Source organism: Pinus tabuliformis, chromosome 8 (genome assembly GCF_031772625.1).
Source record: "Pinus tabuliformis cultivar Carrire ecotype Pingquan chromosome 8, CPIR1, whole genome shotgun sequence".
Taxonomy (NCBI): domain Eukaryota; kingdom Viridiplantae; phylum Streptophyta; class Pinopsida; order Pinales; family Pinaceae; genus Pinus; species Pinus tabuliformis.
Window position 1 is genome coordinate 812,259,220 of NC_142294.1, and position 21,875 is coordinate 812,281,094.

The following is a 21,875-nucleotide window of genomic DNA, read 5'->3' on the forward strand; positions in this document are numbered from 1 at the left end:
GATTAGTTCTCCTGTGGGTCGGGATGATTAGTTCTCCCATGGCGACTGTGGGATAGGATGATTCGTTCTCATGTGGACAGGATGATTAGTTCTCTTGTCGAGGCATCCTACCCATGTAGTCTGGGACTCATGGGAAGTACCTCTCATCTGATCAATGAATAGGGAAATGGGGTTAGGGACCATTAGTAGTACTATCGATGGACGCATCGTTGTATCTACCGTACTCCTTATGCTAGGATGACCTCCATTGATCTGGGATCAATGAAACTAATCTGGGATCAATATGAGTGGTTTGAGACACTCTCTTGTGATATTGATCTGGGATCAATGAAACTGACTTCGGGTCAGTAAGAGTGGTATGACACACCCTCTTCATATGGAACTGACTTCGGGTCAGTAGAGAATGGTATGAGACATTCTCGATCAATTCTTCTTCTTCATGGTTCAGCAGAGTAGAGCTCAACAAAGCAGAGCAGAGTAGAGCAAAGTAGAGTAGAGTAGTGCGAGGCACTAATGGCAGAGATAGTACAATCGGACAAATGGATCAGCGGATGGAGTTCTCCCTAGTTGAGAGGGAGTGTTAAAATTGGCAACTAGGGCCAAACTCCATGTGGGTCATTTTATTTATGCCAACTGATATTTTTCTTGGACTCCTCTCATCGAGAGGTGTAGGATTGATCTAAAGATCATCTGATTCCGATAAGTATTCATGGAGTTATGAATTTATTTGTCTTATAAGACAATTCGTCAAGGTCGGCCTGCAACCAAGTAAACCCCACATGTGCTCAACGTTTTAGTATAAAAGGAGATGACTTGATAGTCATTTCTACACACACTTCTATATTGATTTCTCTCCACTTGTCTTGGGTTTTAGTGGAAGAGAAATCTAGGATTGGAAGCCCTAGACGTTGGATGAAAAGAGGTTTCCCTAGCCGCAGCAAAGAAGACAGCCCTAAACGTTGTTCTAAGGCAGCCCTAACGCTATCCTAAAGGCAGCCCTAAACATTGTTCTAAGGCAGCCCTAATGCTGTCCTAAAGGCAGCCCTAAACGTTGTTCTAAGGCAGCCCTAAATGTTGTCCTAAAGGCAGCCCTAAACGTTGTTTCTAGGTACGGTTTAGAGCTGCAAAGATGCATGGACAACAAGGCTACATAAGTGTTGCAAAGATGCATGGACAGCAAGGCTAGATAGTGCTGCAAAGATGCATGGACAACAAGGCTACATAAGTGTTGCAAAGATGCATGGACAGCAAGGCTAGATAGTGCTGCAAAGATGCATGGACAACAAGGCTACATAAGCGCTGCAAAGATGCATGGATAACAAGGCTACATAGTGTTGCAAAGATGCATGGACAGCAATGACATTGTGACATGGCAGCAAAGGGACATGGTGCTGCAAACTCATTGGATAGCACAATGATGGGACAACAGCTTGTTGGGACAGCACAATGATCAATGACATTGTGACATTGTGCAGCAGAGATACATGGGACATCTAGTATTTAGTGCAGCAAGTTCATGGTGCTGCAATAGTATGGTACATGGGATAGCAACAACAACAAGGTGCAGCAAGCATAGCGCTGCAAGCACATTGGTACAGCAGTATGGTACTTGTTGCAACAAGCACATGGGTGACAGCATAGTGCTGCAGTGGCACAAGGTACAACAGTGCTAAACACTGGGACAACAATGCAGCATAAGATGCAGCAGTATGATGTGTACAACATGGTCATAAGGTCCAGCATTGTGATGATGGGTGCAGCATGGTGCAGTGAGGTGCAGCGTGACGACGAGATGCAGCACAATGATAGGAGAAGGAGTCACCTTGGAGAATCAGTTGAAGCATCATGTCTTCAACTGATCTCATGTATCATCTTCTTAGAGATGATCTATTCTCTTATCTAGATAATTCAAAGTGTTGACTTCTATTGTAAATGTACTATCTCTCTCTCTCTGTTGAACTATTAAAGAACATATAAGAAGAATTGATCAAGGGTTTCCCCACATTGGGGTTTGTCCCTAGCTAGCGCCACATCTTGTGTCCTCTTGTCTTGGCTTGTCTTCTGCGATTTATGTTTATGTTCTATCTGCAGTTTATTTTAATGCTGATGTGATTGCTAATCTGGAAAAGATATTGAGCTAACTGTGAAAATTGAAATAAATTGCTCTAAGCATAGAACATACCTAAAATTAACAACTCCTCTATCATGATCCTACTAAAAATGTACCCATCACTCAAACAAAATCTTGAATTGACATGCTAAGCATTTTTTATCTTATTTTAATGCTTAGATGGTGATATTGATGACGAAGATCCCAATATAGGCAAATATTTTGATGATATGTAGGTATTTGTTGTAGCATAATTTTGTTGGATGCTAGAGCTCATCTAGGTCTTGTCTTTTGATGTAATTTTGGTTCAAAGATGGATTGCACTCAGTGTTATTTTGGTTACGTGCACACTTACATGCTTTGTAAATGATAACTTTTGCTTATTTGTGTATAAATGGTTTGGATTAAGATGGATGCACATGAATATATGTGGTTTTCTTTGAAATTTGAATATTTTATGTGTTTTTGGTTGACCGGTTTTTTGGTCCGGTTTTTTTGCCGGTACTTGGTCTAGGGGGTTCACTGGTTCAATGATCGGTCCGGTTCTGATAACATTGCCTTATCCTGTTCTACAAGCTCTTTTGTGAGTTCAATATCTGATTCCTCAACACCAACAGTTTTAATTCCATATCTAGCACATAGATAAGTATTGTAAATGAGACCACCCAGAACCAAATTATCAACTTTCTCGTATAACTATTTTAATGGACGTCTTAGTATCATACTTTGGTCCAGCAACAACTGTAACAAACGGTTTGTTGGAATTCAAGACAGGTTGCACATGATGAAGTTCGCCCTGCATGCATAGTCCTGCATATGAGGGAAGGTATTTCATAATATGGTTTGTGGAACAATGAGGCTGCCATGAGCCAAACACATCATTAACATATACATCAGCTAGGGTGGAGAGTTGCATGACCACCCTGTTAAGCTTCTCCCCTTTGTCTTCCTCCCCTGCAAACCACCAAGTATTTGGCAGGTAGATTCTGCCGAATTTCCAACTCTTAAGGTCATGGATCAGCCAGTTGATGGAGGTGTCAATATCCAGAATTTCATTTTTCTCCGTTGTACTGAAGCGGAAAACTACAAATTTGATGAACAGAGGTGGCTTCACACGGCAGAGTAAAGGGTCTTCTTCATAGTATTGATTCATAGAGGACCAGTAAAGGCAATGTTGCATGGGTGCACGACCTTCATCATTCTTCCTTCTTTTCGCCTTTGATTTGTCATCAACGTCAGTCCAAGCTTGGTCCCTTTTTGCAAATTGACTATTGGATTGTCTAGTTGTACCTTGATGTTGTCTTTCAATTGATACGAAACTCTCTAACTGGCCTCTGTTTTGGTTTTCGTATTCAACATTCATCTCATTTTTCCCAAGTTGTGAGCAAGATGTAACATTATCAACAAATTTATTCTGCACTTGCTTCTCAGTTTTCATATTCACGCTGATATTTTTAACTTTTTGCTATAACATACCATTGTCTTCTCTATCTACCACATCTTTAGTCTTATTTACAGGGGGGCAGCCTCTTTGTCAATAAGATCATCTTCCACTGGGTCTAAAACCGAAAGATGCTACAATTTTGGGCAATTGCAAACAATCTTCTCCAACTCCCTGCTACCCATAACAGCATCGTTGAAGTTCAGCTCCATTAAGTTATTGCAAACAGAATAGATTGTTGGCAGATACTCAAGAATAACTTCCCAAAATCCTGACAAATACTGAAGTGACTTGCAATTGTTGCAAGCACCATGAAGAGTTGTTACTTGCTCTAAAATCATAGGAGAAACAGCTTGTTCCTAAAGGTTAAGTTGTAGAGCTCTCAACATGAGTCGATGCAACTGTACTATAGAGATAGTTCTATTCAGCCTCAGTTCTTTTAGAGATGAGCAACATGCCCCCCATTTTTCAAGTGCATCAATGTTTATCGGGTCCTCCAAACATTCAAAACTAAGGCATTCTAAAGTAGTAGTTGTTTCTGGAAAGCAGCTCAACCAATCAACTCCACTATCGATGATATCATCTTCATTCAGATTCGTTTCCATACCTTCTACCTTTTTCATCTTCCATAAATGCATTGTTGCTTCTGCACAGAGAGTTACCTGCACACCATGACTGCAAATATAATTTTCTTCATCTTGTATCGGATTGCTTGAACCATGCACACAAGTTTCCATAAAATATAATTGTTTTCTAGTACCGGCAAAAGTGACACTATGGTTTGTGCTTAATTGATAGTGTATGGAAACAATCTGATCAATATCAATGCTCTGCAAGATATCATCATCATCTCCTAGTTTCGTGAACGTTTGTTCTATCTCAGTTGAGCTTTGCCAACCCGATACATTCCGATAGCTAGAGGCCACTTGCTTGTGACAGGAGGTGGAAGCAACCTTTGCTCTCACTTCTTGTGGTGTGCACTTCCTTTCTTCTTGCAACAGAAAATTAGAAGTGCTTGGACCATTCATGCAACTCATTTATGTTCCTTGTATGGAGTTGTTCAGATGAGTGACAGAACTTTCACATGGAAAGGTTTGTAAAACATGAATGTCTCGGAAGGTTTGACCTTTGCCATTACATCTATTCTTTGCAAAATCATTTCTATCTTGTGGGAAATTTGATAGAATGTCTTTCTCAGATTGACACTTGGAAATATTTTTAGCGTAGGAGGGAAAATATTCCAAAGGTTGGCATTCTGCTTCAATATAGCTCGTATCCTGCTTTGCTCTGAGTTCCATTGAATCTGTCATGGTATCCTGGACAAATGCCTCATTCCCAACTTTTTCTTTTGGATTTTCTGGTCGACAATCCTGATCTTTGTTCCACAGTTGTTCATCAATCACATCTTCATTTCTTTCAAATAAGTCTGGTTGATTGCCAACCTCCTCTTTAGGGGGATGCAACCATGTCCATGCGTTGGTCTTTGCTTCAAATTTCCTTACACTTTATTTTTCAGGCCTGGGCTCATGATCAGTGTCGCTTGCTTTGTTTTCTTGGCCATTATGCCAGAAGTCGTTCCATTTTTCTTTCTTAGATATTGTGGCATTTTGTTATATTCTTCTAATCTTCTGTTCCATTGTTGCAGCCTGTTGATGTTTTCTGCTCGCTGCTTTTCCATCTTCCTTAAAGTCTCTGCTTGCTACTCTTCCAGATTTCTCCAAGACTCTGCATACCTTTGCCAAAAATTTGTTTTCGGTGGTTCCATTTTTAATTACCATCCAGGCTGGCAGGATTTATGCTCTAATACCACTGTAGTGTACTAGGGTAATTTTGCCCTAGGATTTTATCCTATAGCAACAGTTTTTCTTCTCTAGGGTATCTAATCAAATCAATTTCTATTTTATTCAACAATTTTCATTTCCATTCACAAGAAACACTCTAAAGCAATTATACACTTTAACATCCACAGTCCACATTATAGAACAACATTACAGATTAGCCAACAGTGTCCGCTAGATTAACCAGTCCAATATAATTCTCAAGTTTGAAATTCAACAGGAGAATGTGCCCAATGTAATCCACTCAACACCTAATGAAACAAATCAATACGATAGTGATCCGACTTGATACAAGAAAAAAAAAAAACCAAAATACCCTAGCTTGCCTTAGACCTGTTGCTTCAGTCCTGCCCTAGTTACTGTAATTTTCAGGTCTGTTCCGATAATAGGATATTCACACTTCTCCCATAAACTAGATCAAGGTTTGCACCTAACTCCAGGCTGTGTGTCAGCTTGACTCAATGCCTCAAGCCCTGGCTCCACCTTCCGTGAGGGCTCCACACTTTGTTCCATCCCTGCTTGTCTTAGGCACTTCTGCTCCTTCAGAAAACCACAGTCCAGTGCCTCCCAAGATGCTTAGGGTGGCTCAGCCCTATAGGATGTTAGGTTTTCTGATCCTTTCGAATGGTTTTGGCAGCTACTGGACCATGCAGATTTGTTACAGAAATTTCGCCCTGTCCTCAAGCTATGTGTCTCCCTCAGAGAATTATCTAATATCACAGAGTAGATTTGTGTGACTTCAGGAACAATTGGCCATAAGCTCCACTATGATTCTGACCCCAAACACCCATTGTTCCTTACAGTTGAATTCAAATTGATTGTTGGAGATGAACGTTGCCTAGAACATATTCACTTGACTTGCTAACGATTCTAGAACAAAAGTCCCCTTCAATAATCTGTGCCAAAACAAGTTCAGGAAACAAAGAAACCTCTGTTGCTTCCAGATTGTAGACCTATTGCAGAACCAGGAATTAAAAAAGAGATTTGTTGCCTTTTCAGATCAGTATTCTTGTGTCAAACAATGATCAAAAACCACAGAATTTTGTTGCTTCTCCAGAGAGTTTTTTTTATGTGCAAGAACAGAGAGAAAAGATAGAATGATGTCAACTAGGGTGGAATATTTCACCACCGAAATTGATGAGAATAAAAGGGGTCTTAAAACCCTCAGAGCTAATGCTCAAGAAACAAATCAATTGATCCACCATGATGCTCTAAAATGAATTCATCCCTCTTTTATTTATAGATTCCCTAGAGGGGTCTCTTCTTCTTAATTGATTAAGTAAACTTTACTCCAAACCCCAATTTTGGGTTTCTTCGCCCAGCTGCCCCAAAATTCACCCAGACATTGGGTATTTTGTGGTTTTCCCCTTTATTGAGGACTGTAGCTTATGGGGATTGATATGCTATTTTGTCCCTTAGGCAATTAATTTCCCCGGAACATTACACAAACATATATTAGTATCTTTTTTTGGGGGGGATCAATGCATTTCTTATGTTCTCACACACAACTAAGGCAAACTACTATTTGGGTTCTCTTTTTAAACCTAGCCCCCTCCATAATAGAAGGGCACAAATCAAACTTCCACAGTCCAAGTTATGAATTTGTCGAGTATTATAGGAAAAAGTGAATGCCCTTTAGCAAGCAATGGCTATTGTGGCAAACAACAAAAATACTATTGCAAACTAGTTGATAGTCAACCATTTCATGCCAATCAATGGAGTCTAGAATGGGTTGTTGAAATTGGGTGTTGTTAGCGATCACATACAAGTTCAATTCCTGCTTGTGACATGCTTGCCCCTAATAACTCGATTTGCCTCTGGAAGAGTCAACTCAAATAAATGGAGCTAGTTTCAATCCCTGGGCAAATTTGGAAGGCGGGATTCCTTGGTCACAACCACGTAGATTTGCTTTCACAAGTCCATGTGTACAATGCTTGCCATTGCCCAAAATCTCTTCCATAAAAAACAAATGCATTTCATGTCAATGCCTGGAAGCATTCTAATAGCAAGGAATTGTAGGGATTGTACAACAACCATGAGGCAATTGCCTCTTAGACCCACATGGTATATTGTGCATGGTTGTGCATTACTAAATCAATTGTTGCCTATTAAACCTATGTCTAAGCATTGGGGTAGTGATTGTAAGTCAACTTTTAATTCAATGGGAACATCATCCAATGACAATACCATTTACTGTTTAGCATCAATATGAGAAAGGTGGATTTTGCTTGCATATGCGAAATACAGAATTGTCGAAACTCCCAACATTGATAGACATACCCGGTATAAAATTAGGATACATATCAACAACAGCTTGACAGGTAAGTGAAAATAGGTAGTTAATATAGCCTCTACGCGAGTTCAAGTATCACCAAGTGGCAAGCTAGTGCTTATACTTGTGCTTGTCTGACAGCACATGCAACAGCAGTTGTGACCAGGTGCGGTGCAAATCCTGGCAGAAGACTAAATTGAATGGTGGTCATGGTTCCCTGCAATGATAAATCCGGGCATGTTAATCTCATTATGATAAGAAGAGTCCACGATACCCCACTCATAGCTGCTTAGCTGAAGGTAACAGAATTGAATGGCGCTAATGGTTCACCACAATGCTAATCTGGGTGCATTAACCTCACCATCGTCGGAGAAAGACCGTGTTAAAAAGAAATTGGGAATATTCCTACTCATGCTGCTTAGCCGAAGGTAACCGAACTGAAAAATGCTATGGTTCCTGCAATACTAAAGCTCAGGATATTGAGCACCTTAGCCTCATTCTAATGAGAGGGATACAGTTAAAAAAATAAAATTAGGATACATAAATAGGAGTAAGAAATTTTGAATAGTACAATAAATTGGACTAGTTAACTCGTCAGCCAATACCGCCTAACAAACCCTCAACAAAGGCTTTAATTGACAGGCAGGGTGGAATCCTGGATTAAACAAAAATTCACACTGAATTCATCTGCTTCAGGCAAATATTCTACATATCTTAAAAGCTTGAACGTGAATTTTGGAGTTCATCATGTTTCAACATGCGGAAGCCGTGACAACATAATAAATTCAGAAATATATACGAAAAACGAAACATCACATTTAACAAAAAGCACAGAAACTCTTGTGAAACAAGTTGTGAAACAAGAAGCACTGGAATATGAAGGCCAAAATACCTCGGACAAGAAAGCACGTGCACCTTTTTCGTCATAGATGGGAGCTGCCACAGCAATGAATTTGCTTCGTTTCACTTCCAATTCGGAAGAGACTTTATGTTGGAGAGTGGTATAAATTTCTCCATTCTGAGGCTGCATTTGGCAGGTCGGAGGTTTTGATCCTGCTGCTGTGGATAGTAAGGCGCCGTGGCGAGACGACAAGCGCATGAAGGAATGTAGCCTTTGCTCAAGACTGGTACCAACAAATGATGTACGGAAAAGGGTATGGAGAATAGGGAACAAGGAAGCAGAGCAGCATTCCATCAGAATCCGTCAGAAAATTTGTTTGCAGGGAATTGATGGTCTACATAATAGAATAAAATGGATTGTGAAACGGAAACAACGGCCCCTCTTGCCCTGTGATAAAAGCAATTTCTATTTCTTACCCCATAGAAAAGTTAATGCAGTCTGACATGTTAAGGAAACAGTAGTTTCCTTGCATTTATATTTTCCTTGCATTTATATTTTTCTCAACCAAGGAAACTGCTATTCCCCTTGTATATCAGACTACATTAACTTTTTTATGGAGTAAGAAATAAAAGTTGCCGTGATAAAACGGGATGGCATGTATACGAGGCTAAAGATATCACAAAATTCAAACATTTAAATATTTGATATGCTTGATTAATCTCGGGTTTCAAATCCATTTTAACTCCGGGATTGAGGAGTCGTCTATTGAACTGAGATAAAATGCGATGTATATGACGTTAAGGGTCTCACAAATTCAAACGTTTAAATATTTGATATGCTTGATTAATCTCAGGTCTCACATTCATTTTAATTAATTTATCAAATAGTTAAATATTTGAGGAGTCATTTTATTTGAGGAATCCATTATTGAGGCTAAGGAATTGCCAATTGCTATGACAACAAAAAGTGACCAGAATCTGGTAAAAAAAATTAAGAAATTTCGCAGTAGAAGTGATTGAACCATGTTTTTAATAGTGAAAATAGATAACATCAAAAACTTATCAAAACCCTCTCGGTAACTAAAATCTTGAAATTTGATAGCTATAATCTAGATTTACAAAAATTCCTACGCAATTTTATCAAAATATTGCCGGAATTTCTAGGATTTTCAAGGAAAAAAATCAGTTAGACTATGTAATATTTGATATACTGGACTCATGTGGGACTTACATCCATTTTATTGGCTTAGAGTTATCAAATCTCTTTTCAAACTTAAAAGAGGTTTACATGTCTAAGAGATTTGATCTCTCTATGTGCTTTGTAGATCTATTAAGATGGATCTAGGCTTATTTAATTTCCTCCTTTAAATAAAGTATATTCCACATGAATACCATGAGTTCTCAATACCATGGTCTCATTTATTTTTATAGGGATATTTTTTATTTTGTTTTTATTTTTATTTTTATTTTGAACGAGTTAAAATGTTTACATTACATTATAATTGTATTACGTTACAACATATTTACCATATTGGGTTGGAGACGCCTCTAGGTGCAATTATCGAAAAGGTTTAGAGTCGAATCAAAGGTATTATTTTTATACTTTTGAGCATAGTGCAAGGCATTATTTTGTACATTTGAGCCTAATGCAAGGCATTATTTTGTACTTTTGAGCCTAATGCAACTATCCACAAGCATACTAGGTAGGCTAAGTTTCAAACTTGGGCAAAACCTCAATATTGATTAACAAATGCTTTCTAGTGTGGGACATCCACCAGCGCAGCGTAATGGGCTAATAATAATAGTAATATATTTTTAAATTAAAATTTGGATGGAGCTAACTCACAAGGCAATAATGGCAATAACTTGTGAATTGGGAAGGGCCAAAACATCTAAAGACATAAGGTCCCACTCCAAGGGAACACTTATCCCTCAATCTACAACACAACAAGTCAATATAAACAAATTATGTTATCAATAAAGATTCAGTTGGTGAAGGGGGATGTTTGTTATTCCACCCCATTGATGCCCATATATGCACAAAAATGTTTGCTTTTCGTGGACTCTATTGCATGCATAAGTATATTTAAGTATAGAAATTGTGAAAGTTTGTGTGCGTGGTTATAGGAATATGTGTTAATGTAAATGTGTGTTTTATAGATATTTAAGGGTTACTTTTTTTGGTGTGCGTGTGTGTTAGAGTTTGTAGATGTAAATGTTAAAAGAAATTATGAAAAATGTTGGATGTAGCATTGTGAGAGTATGTGTATACAAATATTTGTTCGATATATATATCAAAATCATTTTTATGAGACTTTATACAATAAAGAAGAAGGTTATTCTTATGAGTAAGACTTTTTTCTTTGTTTCTAATTTCATTGATTATATTTTTTCTTTCTTTACATATTTATATATAGTATAATGTATAATCTTTGACACTCCTCAATTTAAATTTGCAATTGTGTAACCTGTGAGTGTTTAAGTAAGATAAATCTCCATAACATTAGTGATTATTCACAATGTTTCATAGAATTATGATAAAACAAGTTCTACCTTTCCATATGCTCACGAACATAATAATATTATACTTCAATGTAGCTTTCCATATGCTCACGAACATAATAATATTATATTTCGATGTGACTTTTTAGGTGCACAATGGCTTAACCATGCACTTGGATATTTAAGGAGCCTTTTCCATAACCATATGTTTAATAAATAGAATATTACAAATAATTATGACACAAACATAATTAATTGTCACTCTTTATATCAATAACTAAGTAAATCATTAACATTTAAACTTATACAACTAAATGTAATGAAGCAACAAATTGGAGGATTGTTGCAACTATTCTACTTTAGAAACCACACTTAAATTAAAAATGTATAATAAACAATCATATTATAGAATTGTGTTGACTATTAACAAGTCAATCAACATATTTCCATTAAGTCTAATGAAGGGAAGTCAATACAAAGCTCTTCCCTAATTAATAATGACATTGATTATCAAAGAATAAATAAATAGAAGCCCTAACTTCACACAATTTGGGTGCAATAGCAAACTCCTCGACCAATGCATTATACACTATTATACAACCTTTTACAATCTCAAGAAGTATAGAAAGTGCAATACAACTAAACAATCAAGCATGTTAAGTGTGATATAATTCATAGTTGATGCATAGAGAAAATGTGCAGGATTACATCCAAGCACGTAAATTGGGTTCAACACCGCTTGACCCGAAGTAATTTATTTATCTCAAAGCATATTGGCTCAACATTATGTAGTTGGATTTGGAATGGGATGACATGTTATAAAAAATTAAAGAGTTCTATGTTCCCTAAAACTTTCCATTACTTATTTCAAGATTAAACATAGAATAATTATAATAAAAAAATGTATTAAGTTAATTAGTGAAGCATTATTGAAGTATTACTAGAATAAAGAACATGTTATGCTAGAAGTTACGTATCCTAGCTTAATTTTCATTTCTTTGTGATCAAACAAATCATATTCTACATGATCTAGCACCAAGAAAGTGAGGAACTAGGGTGAGTTTTAGGTGTTACTATCATCAACAATAATCTACTACTAATTTAAGTTGGATATGGTGTCAAAGTGGGCTTCACTATACAATATGGGTATATATTATCAATGTTTTGTGTCACCACAATTCATTCTTCCATTTTCAATTCTTTTAAGTCACATGTAACACCCTCCTCCCACATCTACCCAAGCAACCGACCAGTCGGGGTAAATATGCGACGAGAGGCCACTATGATATGATTCAACCTCCTAAGCCACATTAAGGAAGTGGAACTGACGGAAACACACCATATAGACATTCAACATCAGCATTAGGACCCTCAGGAACCAATCCAACATTGTTGCCAACCAGCCCCTAGGTCCCACTGAGATTTTGGACCACTTGACCTCTGGAAGCTCTCATGTTATGGCCATGCCAATATCCAGGGACCTCTGGACACTCTTATAGGTCTATAAACCAGCGTCTAGGGACTCTTCTTGTCAGCGTTGTGCGAATGTCCCTGAATTTGAGCCACTTTTTCAAGCCCAAAGCCTAGGTCACTGGCCATAATTGAATCACATTTTCATAATAGTAAAATAACAAGGAAATGATAGTATAAATGCAATCACTTGAATGAGACCTTGACTGGACCCCTACTAGCCATGACAAGCATTTCGTCAAACATATCACGAATATGTAATCTATAGGTGTAAATAACATATCTAAGCATAGGGGTCTCATACTTAGTTGAGAATCGCTAATAAACGTTGATGCCTCAACACATCAACTGCCATTTCATTCATTAGGTCATAGGTACATTATTCATTCATTTTTCAATAGAAACATGATGAGAGGCATGCATAGCTACTGTCATAAAACATATATATAACCATCATAATAGCAACAAAAATACCAATGAAATCATAGCCATATGATACACATATAAACCAATATAATGCTCATAGAAATACATGGAGAAATAACCTCATATTGATGATGCAAAATCCAAACCTAGGATGGGACTTCCACGTTCCACCCCGACTGTAAAATGGCTTAGCCAAATCTCTATTCATCCATTCACTGTCGTGCCATATTCCAAACATGAATGTGAAATCTCATAGAACATATCAATCCAAAACCATCTAGGGCTTCTAGAGGCCATCCACCTCAACCCATCAAACAGTGATTCCACCTCACGGTCATACATCACCAAAACCATCATCAGATCAGTCTTTATCCCAACCATACAGGGCCCTAGAGCGTTTGTTCCAACCAAGGCTCCAGGACTAGTAAATCAACCCACAGTTGTTGCTAGGCTCCAGAGCAATTGTCAAACCAAGGCTCCAGGACTAGTAACTCAACCCACCAAGGGCTCTAGAGTGTTTGTCCAACCAAGGGTATGGGACTAGTAACTCAACCTCAATATTGATCAACAAATGCTTTCTAGTGTGGGACATCCACCAGCGTAGCTATTGGGTAGTGGAGGTCCCACGTAACGGTTTTGGGTCTGATAGCCTAGAAAATAGGATTAAAATATTGTAAACCTCCGAAATATGCAGAGCGCGAAATGTAAAAGGTCAAGTCAAAGGGTTGTCTGCCCAAGAAAAAATATAAAATAATAGGAAGTAAGTCGGTCCGCGGACCATAGGAAGGTATAAATAGAGCGCGGCTCTATGAGGGAAAGGTAGTTCTTTTTGGGTATGATCTTGGATCTGTAATGGGTTTTTGAGGAAGAACAATCTGTAAGCATCTGTAAGTCTGAGTCGAGGGTTTGGGTAGTGGATAGAGGCTCTGCAACTGTGTGTGCAGAGGCCTGGAAGAGTCCGCAACTGTGTACGTGGACCCCTGTATTTGAGTGCGCAGGGCGGATCTGGATGTATTAGTGAAGAAAGTGAATAAAGATAAGTTGCTTTGGTAATTCTGTGTTACATCTGAAGTATTGCAGATCTAGCTTTTGGTATGGTTAATATCATTGTTTGATCTATGCGCATATGCTTACCTTTTGAATACATGTGAATCTGCGTTTAATCTAAGTGCGAGAACTGGATAAATCTAATAAATGTTTGCTTAAAGACCCTGCTAAGTAATACTTCCTCACATAGATTAGATCTGTACGCAGCGCGCTAATAACTAGTAAATATTATTTTGTATCGGATCCGCGCGAAACAGGCTAGCGCGACGTTGTGGACGGTGCACGAAACCTCCAGACCACATCTAGACATCCCAAGGGTGTGGAAACCTGGTTCTAGCTCCCTCCCATGCTACCTCGAGTGAGACCTCAGTTCGCGCTCCGCAGAATGTTGCCGAAAGGGCTGGTAGCTGCGGGATTTGTTTGGCTAAATAATCCTTATGAACGTGGGTCAGGCCCATATAAGCCAACAAATGGTTCCGTTTCCGGTATTGGGATCTGCCTAAGGGGTGTCTGGTGTGAAAAGCGGGGACTCTTTAGAGAAAAGAAGTAAAGGAGTGAAGGGACCAAGAACATTAGTAGTTGAAGGGTAACAATGACGAGCGCAATCCAGTTACCGGTATTCAAAGGAGTAGGAGGCGAAGACCCAGAACAATTTTGGTTCGTGTTAACATCAATATGGAACACGCAGTGAATTATGGATGATAATATCAGAAATGCTACCTTAGTCAGCGCGCTGCAGGACCGAGCACTGACATGGTACATAAAGTACTCAAGTGATCACCCAACGGTAGGGATAGCAGAAATCCAGACCAAATTGAAGAAGGAGTTTAGCCGGTCGAAGTTAGAAACACAGTCGATTATAGGGTTCAAAGAGATCGCGATGATGCTTGGTGAAACCCCGTGGGATTTGGACCAAAGACTGAAAAGTACTATTCGCAAGGCTAACATGACATTGACAGATGCGCAGCACTGCACTTGGTTTATGGCATCCTTAACACCACATCTGAGGACGGCTTTATCACAACAGAAGATCTCAACCTAGGCCGAAGCGCTAGAGACAACAATGAGGTTACACGAAACTCCGTTACAAGACTCGGGGTTGGGAGCTCAGCAAATCCAAGCGCAGATCCAAAATTTTTGTTTGGAAATGAAGAAGTTAAAACAAGAACAGGTACCGCGACCGGAAGTCTGGGAGGAAGTATGGTGCATAAATTGTAGAATCCAGGTACACGATAAAGATCATTGCCCGGTCTCAGTGAATTTTGTGGCAACGGGGGGACCAACCCTATTGCAACCAAAGGCATAGATAGGACCGAGCACCATAGCCCCACTATGGTGCGCAATCTGTCAGGTGGGAGGAAAGCACAACACTGATAACTGTCATCTATTACCAAAATACAACCAGACCCCCAGCAACTATTTTGCAACTTTTGCAGGTCAGTGGGCCATGAGGAAAGAGATTGTCGTAGCTACCAAATGTTAATGGACCAATCAACTGCTTATAGAATGCAAACTGAGGCGCAAGGTCAGGATCCAGTTGCGGTGATCACGCATGGTGGGTTCTAGGGTCGAGGACGAGGACGAGGCAGAATGGGTCCAGGAAGGGGTCGTGGGCAGCTAATTTGCTACAACTGCAAGGGACTAGGACATTACGCGTGGGATTGCACCAACCCAACTAGAATTTCATGTAGTTATTGTGAGCAATTCAATCATGAGCTGATAGATTGTCCTACGCTGATAGCACCGATTCGCGAAAAAAGGGCAGCGCAACCAACAACGACCCAAAATGTGTAGATAATGAGGTCTGAACCCCGCGAGGAAGATCCCAAAGTCAACATGGTACAGAGAAACGACATGGAAACAGGAGCGAATGAAAGGAACGTAGGAGTCTGTAAGGAGACATATCTGGAAGCTTGGGGAAGCTTTGTGGAGGTCTCTACCCTAGTAGTAGGGATCAGCCAAAGGTAGACAAGGATCCCTCGATGATAACTACCTTTTTAGAGACATGTATAAAATTGCTTCGTGACAACAGGGCAGTTAAAGGCTTGCAGGAGTTGATAAATAGATGCACAGGACGGAGTGAACCTCGCATCGTTCGAAAGTTGGGAAGACATGCATCACTGACCGGGAGGGAAATACGACTAATAGCGCAGATCAGTGAGTATGAAATGGATCAAGTCATTCTGGATCTAGGCTCAGATGCCAACGTACTGCCTAAACAGACTTGGGAGTGCATGGGTAAGCCTACACTATGATGGTCCCCTATCCAACTGCTGATGGAAAATCAACAGAAGGTATTGCCCATGGTAAGGCTACAAGGAGTTACAGTAGACCTTGACAGCGCAAGTACTTGGACGGACTTTGAAGTTATTGAGCTCATGGATGAAAGTACACCCTCTCCCGCGTTGTTAGGAATAGATTGGGCCACCAACATGAACGTGATTATTAATTTAAAGAAGTGAACAATGATATTTGAAACAAAGTCGCTCCGTGTGGTCATTCCGCTAGATTCGGCTGAAGGACCGCGCTACATTGAACTTGTGCATGACAGGGAAAGCGACGACGACGCAGATTGTAGTTACAGAATGGCTGCACAAAGGCGAGAATGGGTCAAGACAGAGGAGGATAGAAGAATATCCTGAGGCTATGGAGAATCCTGCACTTCTGAGTCAGATGAGGAAGATGAGCGATGGCGCAATAGGTTGAACAGAGTGACCACGCTACATTGCAACATGGTGACTAAATCTATGTACTATGTGAAGGCCCAGGATCGTGAAATGTCGACATATGATGGGCTGACAATAATAGACGAATTCCTGACAAAATTTGAAGTCACAATACCAGAGCACCAACGGTTTGATGCGATGAGGTGGACGTTGCGCGCGACGCCGGTGCGATGGTGGGGAACACATGAAGGGACTTTCGAATATTGGCGCGCCTGCAGGCGTATGATGAAGATCAGATTTGGGAAGCCGGAATTACACCTAATAGAGAAATACGATGGATGTGATGACCCACGCATGCACCTTACCAGATGGATCAAAGCCTACAGAGAAGAACCTCAACCAGAATGGGTGCACTTATTTTATCACACCCTAGACGTCATTCCCAGAAACTGGTATACTGAAGCAGAGCTCCAGCACGACACAGGTGAGTGGGATATCTTGCGCGAAGGTTTTTTGTCGACATTCCTCTTTGAAGATCAATGGATGGATTCCGTGGACGATGTGTTACAGCTGGTAAAGGCCGCCATTTTCAAGACACCACTGGAACCAAAAGAAACTGCACAGCCTGACTGGTCGCAACAGTTGAGCCAGGCCCTCGAATGCTATAATGTCCAAGCAAAAGATGATGAGGACGATCCACGAAATGTCAATATTTTGGAATCAGAGGGGAGCCATGAGGTGCGCGGACCCGAAATCGAAGATCCAGATATCACAGCACCGTTGAAAATGAGACAAGTCAATATCGGAATAGAAGACGAGCCGAAGTATGCAACACTTGAGGACTATTGGGACGACGCCACAGTGGAGAAGGTTGTCGAATTGCTTCGCGAATATCAATATTTATTCCCAACAAAAATCACGGAGCTAAAAGGGATCCTAGGAGACCTGGGAATGGTGAAGATAACGTTGAAGCTAGACGCGAAACTAGTTAAGCAGTGACCCTACCGATTGAACACCAAATATAAAGCAAAGGTCCACGAAGAACTGGACAAGATGCTGGCAGCGGGAATCATTGAAATATTCGAGGAGTCTGATTGGGTAAGTCCGATGGTTATGCATGAAAAGAACCAGAAGGGTGAGATTCGTATCTACGTAGATCTCAGGAAGCTCAATGATGCCTGCGTCGACAATCCATTTCCAACTCCGTTTACAGATGAGGCACTGGAAAATGTGGGGGGGGGGAGGAAGCCTACTCCTTCACGGATGGATTCTCAGGATACCACCAGATCAAGATCATGCCAGAGGACAGGAGTAAAACAACGTTTGCCACTGAATGGGGTTGCTTTCAGTACACAATGATGCCCTTTGGATTGAAGAATGCGCAGGCGATATTTTCACGAATAGTGGTAGCGGCATTCAAAGAATTTATACAAAATTTCTTAGAGGTTTATCTTGATGATTGGACCATGTTTGGACTAGTTAAGAAGCACATAACGATCTTACGGTTGATGATGGATACTTGCCGTCGACGCCAGATTGCTCTAAAGTTAAATAAGTGTACTTTCCTTGTCCCATTCGGGAACTTGCTGGGCCAAGTGGTTTATAAGCAAGGCCTGATGGTGGATTCGGCAGAGATCGCCGTCATACTCAATCTACAAGCGCCGCGAGGTGTCAAACAACTACGCGCCACACTCAGACACAAGGGCTACTATCAGAAGTTCATCAAAAGCTACGCCTAGATCACAACTCCGATGGAACAGTTGCTAAAGAAGGATGCTACTTATTGCTAGAATGAGGAATGCAACAAAAGTCTAGAGACACTCAAGGAAAATATGGCATCAGCCCCTATATTGGTCTTTCTGAAATGGGACGTCGAGTTTCATGTGCATGTCGACGCGTCGTGTATCGCGCTGGGGGCGGTACTTACTCAACGAGGAGCGGAGGGAATTGACCACCTGATTGCATTCGCAAGTCGCTGATTATCAAAATCTGAGAAGAATTACTCCACTACCAAGTGTGAAGGATTAGCGATGGTATACGTGCTTCAAAAATTCCACCACTATCTGCTTTGAGGCCACTTTAAGATGTATACCAATCACTCAGCGTTAAAATACCTAGTGAACAAGCCTGTGTTGGGGGGGCACATTTGTAGATGGTTATTGTTATTCCAGGAGTATGACTTTGAGGTCGTCGTAAAGCCGGGACATCTAAACGCAGGCCCAGATCACTTGTCCCAAATTGAGACCGGCGAAGAACCCACAAATCTAGAGGATGGACTCCCGGATGCACAGCTATATGTGGTGCGCGTAGCAGATGGTCACTTTGAGGATATAATCCATTTCTTAACTACAGGAACCACGCCACAGGGATATTCTGTTCAGCAGAAGAAGGAATTGGTGATATGTGCAACAGACTTCACTGTGATTGCAGGACACCTCTACAAAATGGGCAACGATCAAACATTGCGTAGGTATGTCCCAGAGTTCAAGCGAGGACAGATCTTGTCCGAAGCACATGGGGGGGTTGCTGGCAGACATTATGCAGGTCGGGCTATAGCCTATAAGATTCTTCGCGTAGGATTATGGTGGCCTACTTTGCACCAAGATTCGAAAGCATACTGCCAAGCCTGCGACGTATGTCAACGGATGGGGAAACCATCGCAGAGAGATGAAATGCCGCTCCAACCACAGATGACGCTACAACCATTCAAGAAATGGGCAATCAATTTTATAGGACCTATCGAGTCGCGAGGGAAGACGGGCGCACGCTCTATCATCATCACGACAGATTATTTGACACGATGGGCAGAGGCACAACCGGTTAAGGATTGCACGGCTATAACAGCTGTGAAGTTTTTGTTCGAGAACGTACTGACAAGGTTTGGCTGTCCCAAAATTCTCATGAGCGATCGAGGAATGCATTTACTAAATGAAACAATCAGCGCACTCATTGAGGAATTCCAAATACATCACCAACAAAGTACACCATACCACCCGCAAGAAAATGTGACTGTTGAGGAATTCAACAAAATCTTGGAGACCGCGTTGACCAAGGTCTGCAATGCGCAATGAAATGACTGGGACTTGCGCATCCCTGCTGTGTTATGGGCATACCAAACCACGTGCAAGAAGTTGACAGGCTAGACACCTTTTCGATTAGTCTATGGCAAGGAGGTCGTGATGCCTATGGAATATATTGTGCTTAGTCTGCGGATTGTGTCAATCACAAGTATGGCAGACCGCGGGGTTTTGGAGGAGAGGCTCGCGCAGCTAGCAGAACTAGAGGAGGAACGATTTTTGGCTAGATTCCATCAACAAGTAGAGAAGCAGTGAGAGAAAGAATGGCATGATCGCCATATAAAGGTGCGCACCTTCAAGGAAAATGATCTAATATTGTTATACGACAGTAAGTTCGAGAAATTCCCTAGCAAACTCTGAATGCATTGGTTGGGACCCTATGTCGTCAAAGAAGTTACTGATGGGGGCGCGGTTCAACTTGCCAAACTCAACGGAGACCCCTTCCCGGGCCGAGTGAACGGCAGTCGCCTGAAGCTCTACACAGGTGGGCAGGTCGCTTGACTAACCATTCGAGGGACAGTCTCACCACTCCAACCAGTTGAAAGAGAGCACGGGACGGTAAAGCAGTCTGGGAGAAGGAGGCGTGAGTACCAGGCTATGCGTTGATTTGGATCATCAACAAGATCGCAGTTGCACGATAAAAAGTGAGCCGATGCATTGCTAAGAAGACAGGTGACTGTTCCTGTCACTATTCATGACAAGATGTCTGCATTAAAGCAAAAGGGAGCGGGCGGTGGACAATTAAGAGAGGAAGTACGAGTCATATATGGAACGAGTTGCCACAGATTTTACACAAGGACGTTAGAACAAGCGGGAACCAATGAATTTGAAATTCGAATCGCTTATAAATCACCGAGGGTCATCCACCAGGCGACCTACACTTCTGGAAAATACATGCTAGATATCGATATGGAGTTGTTCATTATCTTTGCACAAGGCGTCAACCCGAAGGTGGTGATATGGCCGATGGAGAAGTAGGAAACTCTAATGCGCATGGTGTTGACAACTGCTGGTGTTCTGCAGAAGACAACCTCAACAGTAGGGAATGTACCGGAAAAGGGGAGACATGAAGCAGAATTGGTCTGGATGTCGTCGCCTCGCCCAGGGGCCAGTCGGCGAACCATAACAGAAAGGCGAAAGGATGGATGAATGGAGACCACGGGTCGAAACAAAGTTACTAAGTCATCTTTGAAGGACCTGGAGGATTGGGATCTCGCGGAAACCTGGTTCTAGCACCCTCCCCTGCTACCTCTAGTGAGACCTCAGTTCATGCTTCGCGGACTATGGTCGAAAGGGTCGGTAGCTGCGGGATTCGTTTGGCTAAATAATCCTTCCGAACCTAGGTCAGGCCCATATAAGCCAACGATAGCCTAATGGGCTAATAATAATAATATGTTTTTAAATTAAAATTTGGATGGAGCTAACCTGCAAGGCAATAATAGCAATAACATGTGAATTGGGAAGGGCCAAAACATCTAAAGACATAAGGTCCCACTCCAAGGGAACACTTATCCCTCAATCTACATCACAACGAGTCAATATAAACAAATTATGTTATCAATAAAGGTTCAGTTGGTGAAGGGGGATGTTTGTTATTCCACCCCATTGATGCTCATATATGCACATAAATTTTTGCTTTTCGTGGACTCTATTGCATGCATAAGTATATTTAAGTATAGGAATTGTGAAAGTTTGTGTGCGTGGTTATAGGAATATGTGTTAATGTAAATGTGTGTTTTATAGATATTTGAGGGTTACTTTTTTTTGTGTGCGTGTGTGTTAGAGTTTGTAGATGTAAATGTTAAAAGAAATTATGAAAAATGTCGGATGTCGCATTGTGAGAGTATGTGTATGCAAATATTTGTTCGATATATATATCAAAATAATTTTTATGAGACTTTATACAATAAAGAAGAAGGTTATTCTTATGAGTAAGACTTTGTTCTTTGTTTCTTATTTCATTGATTATATTTTTTTTTTCTTTACATATTTATATATAGTATAGTGTATAATCTTTGACACTCCTCAATTTAAATTTGGAATCGTGTAACCTGTGAGTGTTAGTAAGATAAATCTCCATAACATTAATGATTATTCACAATGTTTCATAGAATTATGATAAAACAAGTTCTACATTTCCATATGCTCACTAACATAATAATACTATATTTCAATGTGACTTTGTT

At 40.6% G+C, this 21,875-nt stretch overlaps 1 protein-coding gene across 5 annotated transcripts in view; it reads right to left on the reverse strand.

Moving 5' to 3' along the window:
- LOC149238050 (ribosomal protein S5 domain protein) overlaps positions 1–9,036 on the reverse strand; it is a 150,997-nt gene extending 141,961 nt beyond the window's left edge. The window contains exon 1 of one of the 5 annotated variants that reach the window (XR_016246362.1): positions 8,554–9,036. Coding sequence is in view for 4 of the 5 variants with exons in the window: in XM_089372901.1 (XP_089229027.1) it covers positions 8,554–8,856 (303 nt within the window). In the remaining variant the exon portion in view is untranslated. The remainder of the gene's footprint in view (positions 1–8,553) is intronic. The other 4 variants (XM_089372903.1, XM_089372901.1, XM_089372900.1 and 1 more) reach the window with 4 other exon arrangements.
- Between the last annotated feature and the right edge of the window lie 12,839 nt (positions 9,037–21,875).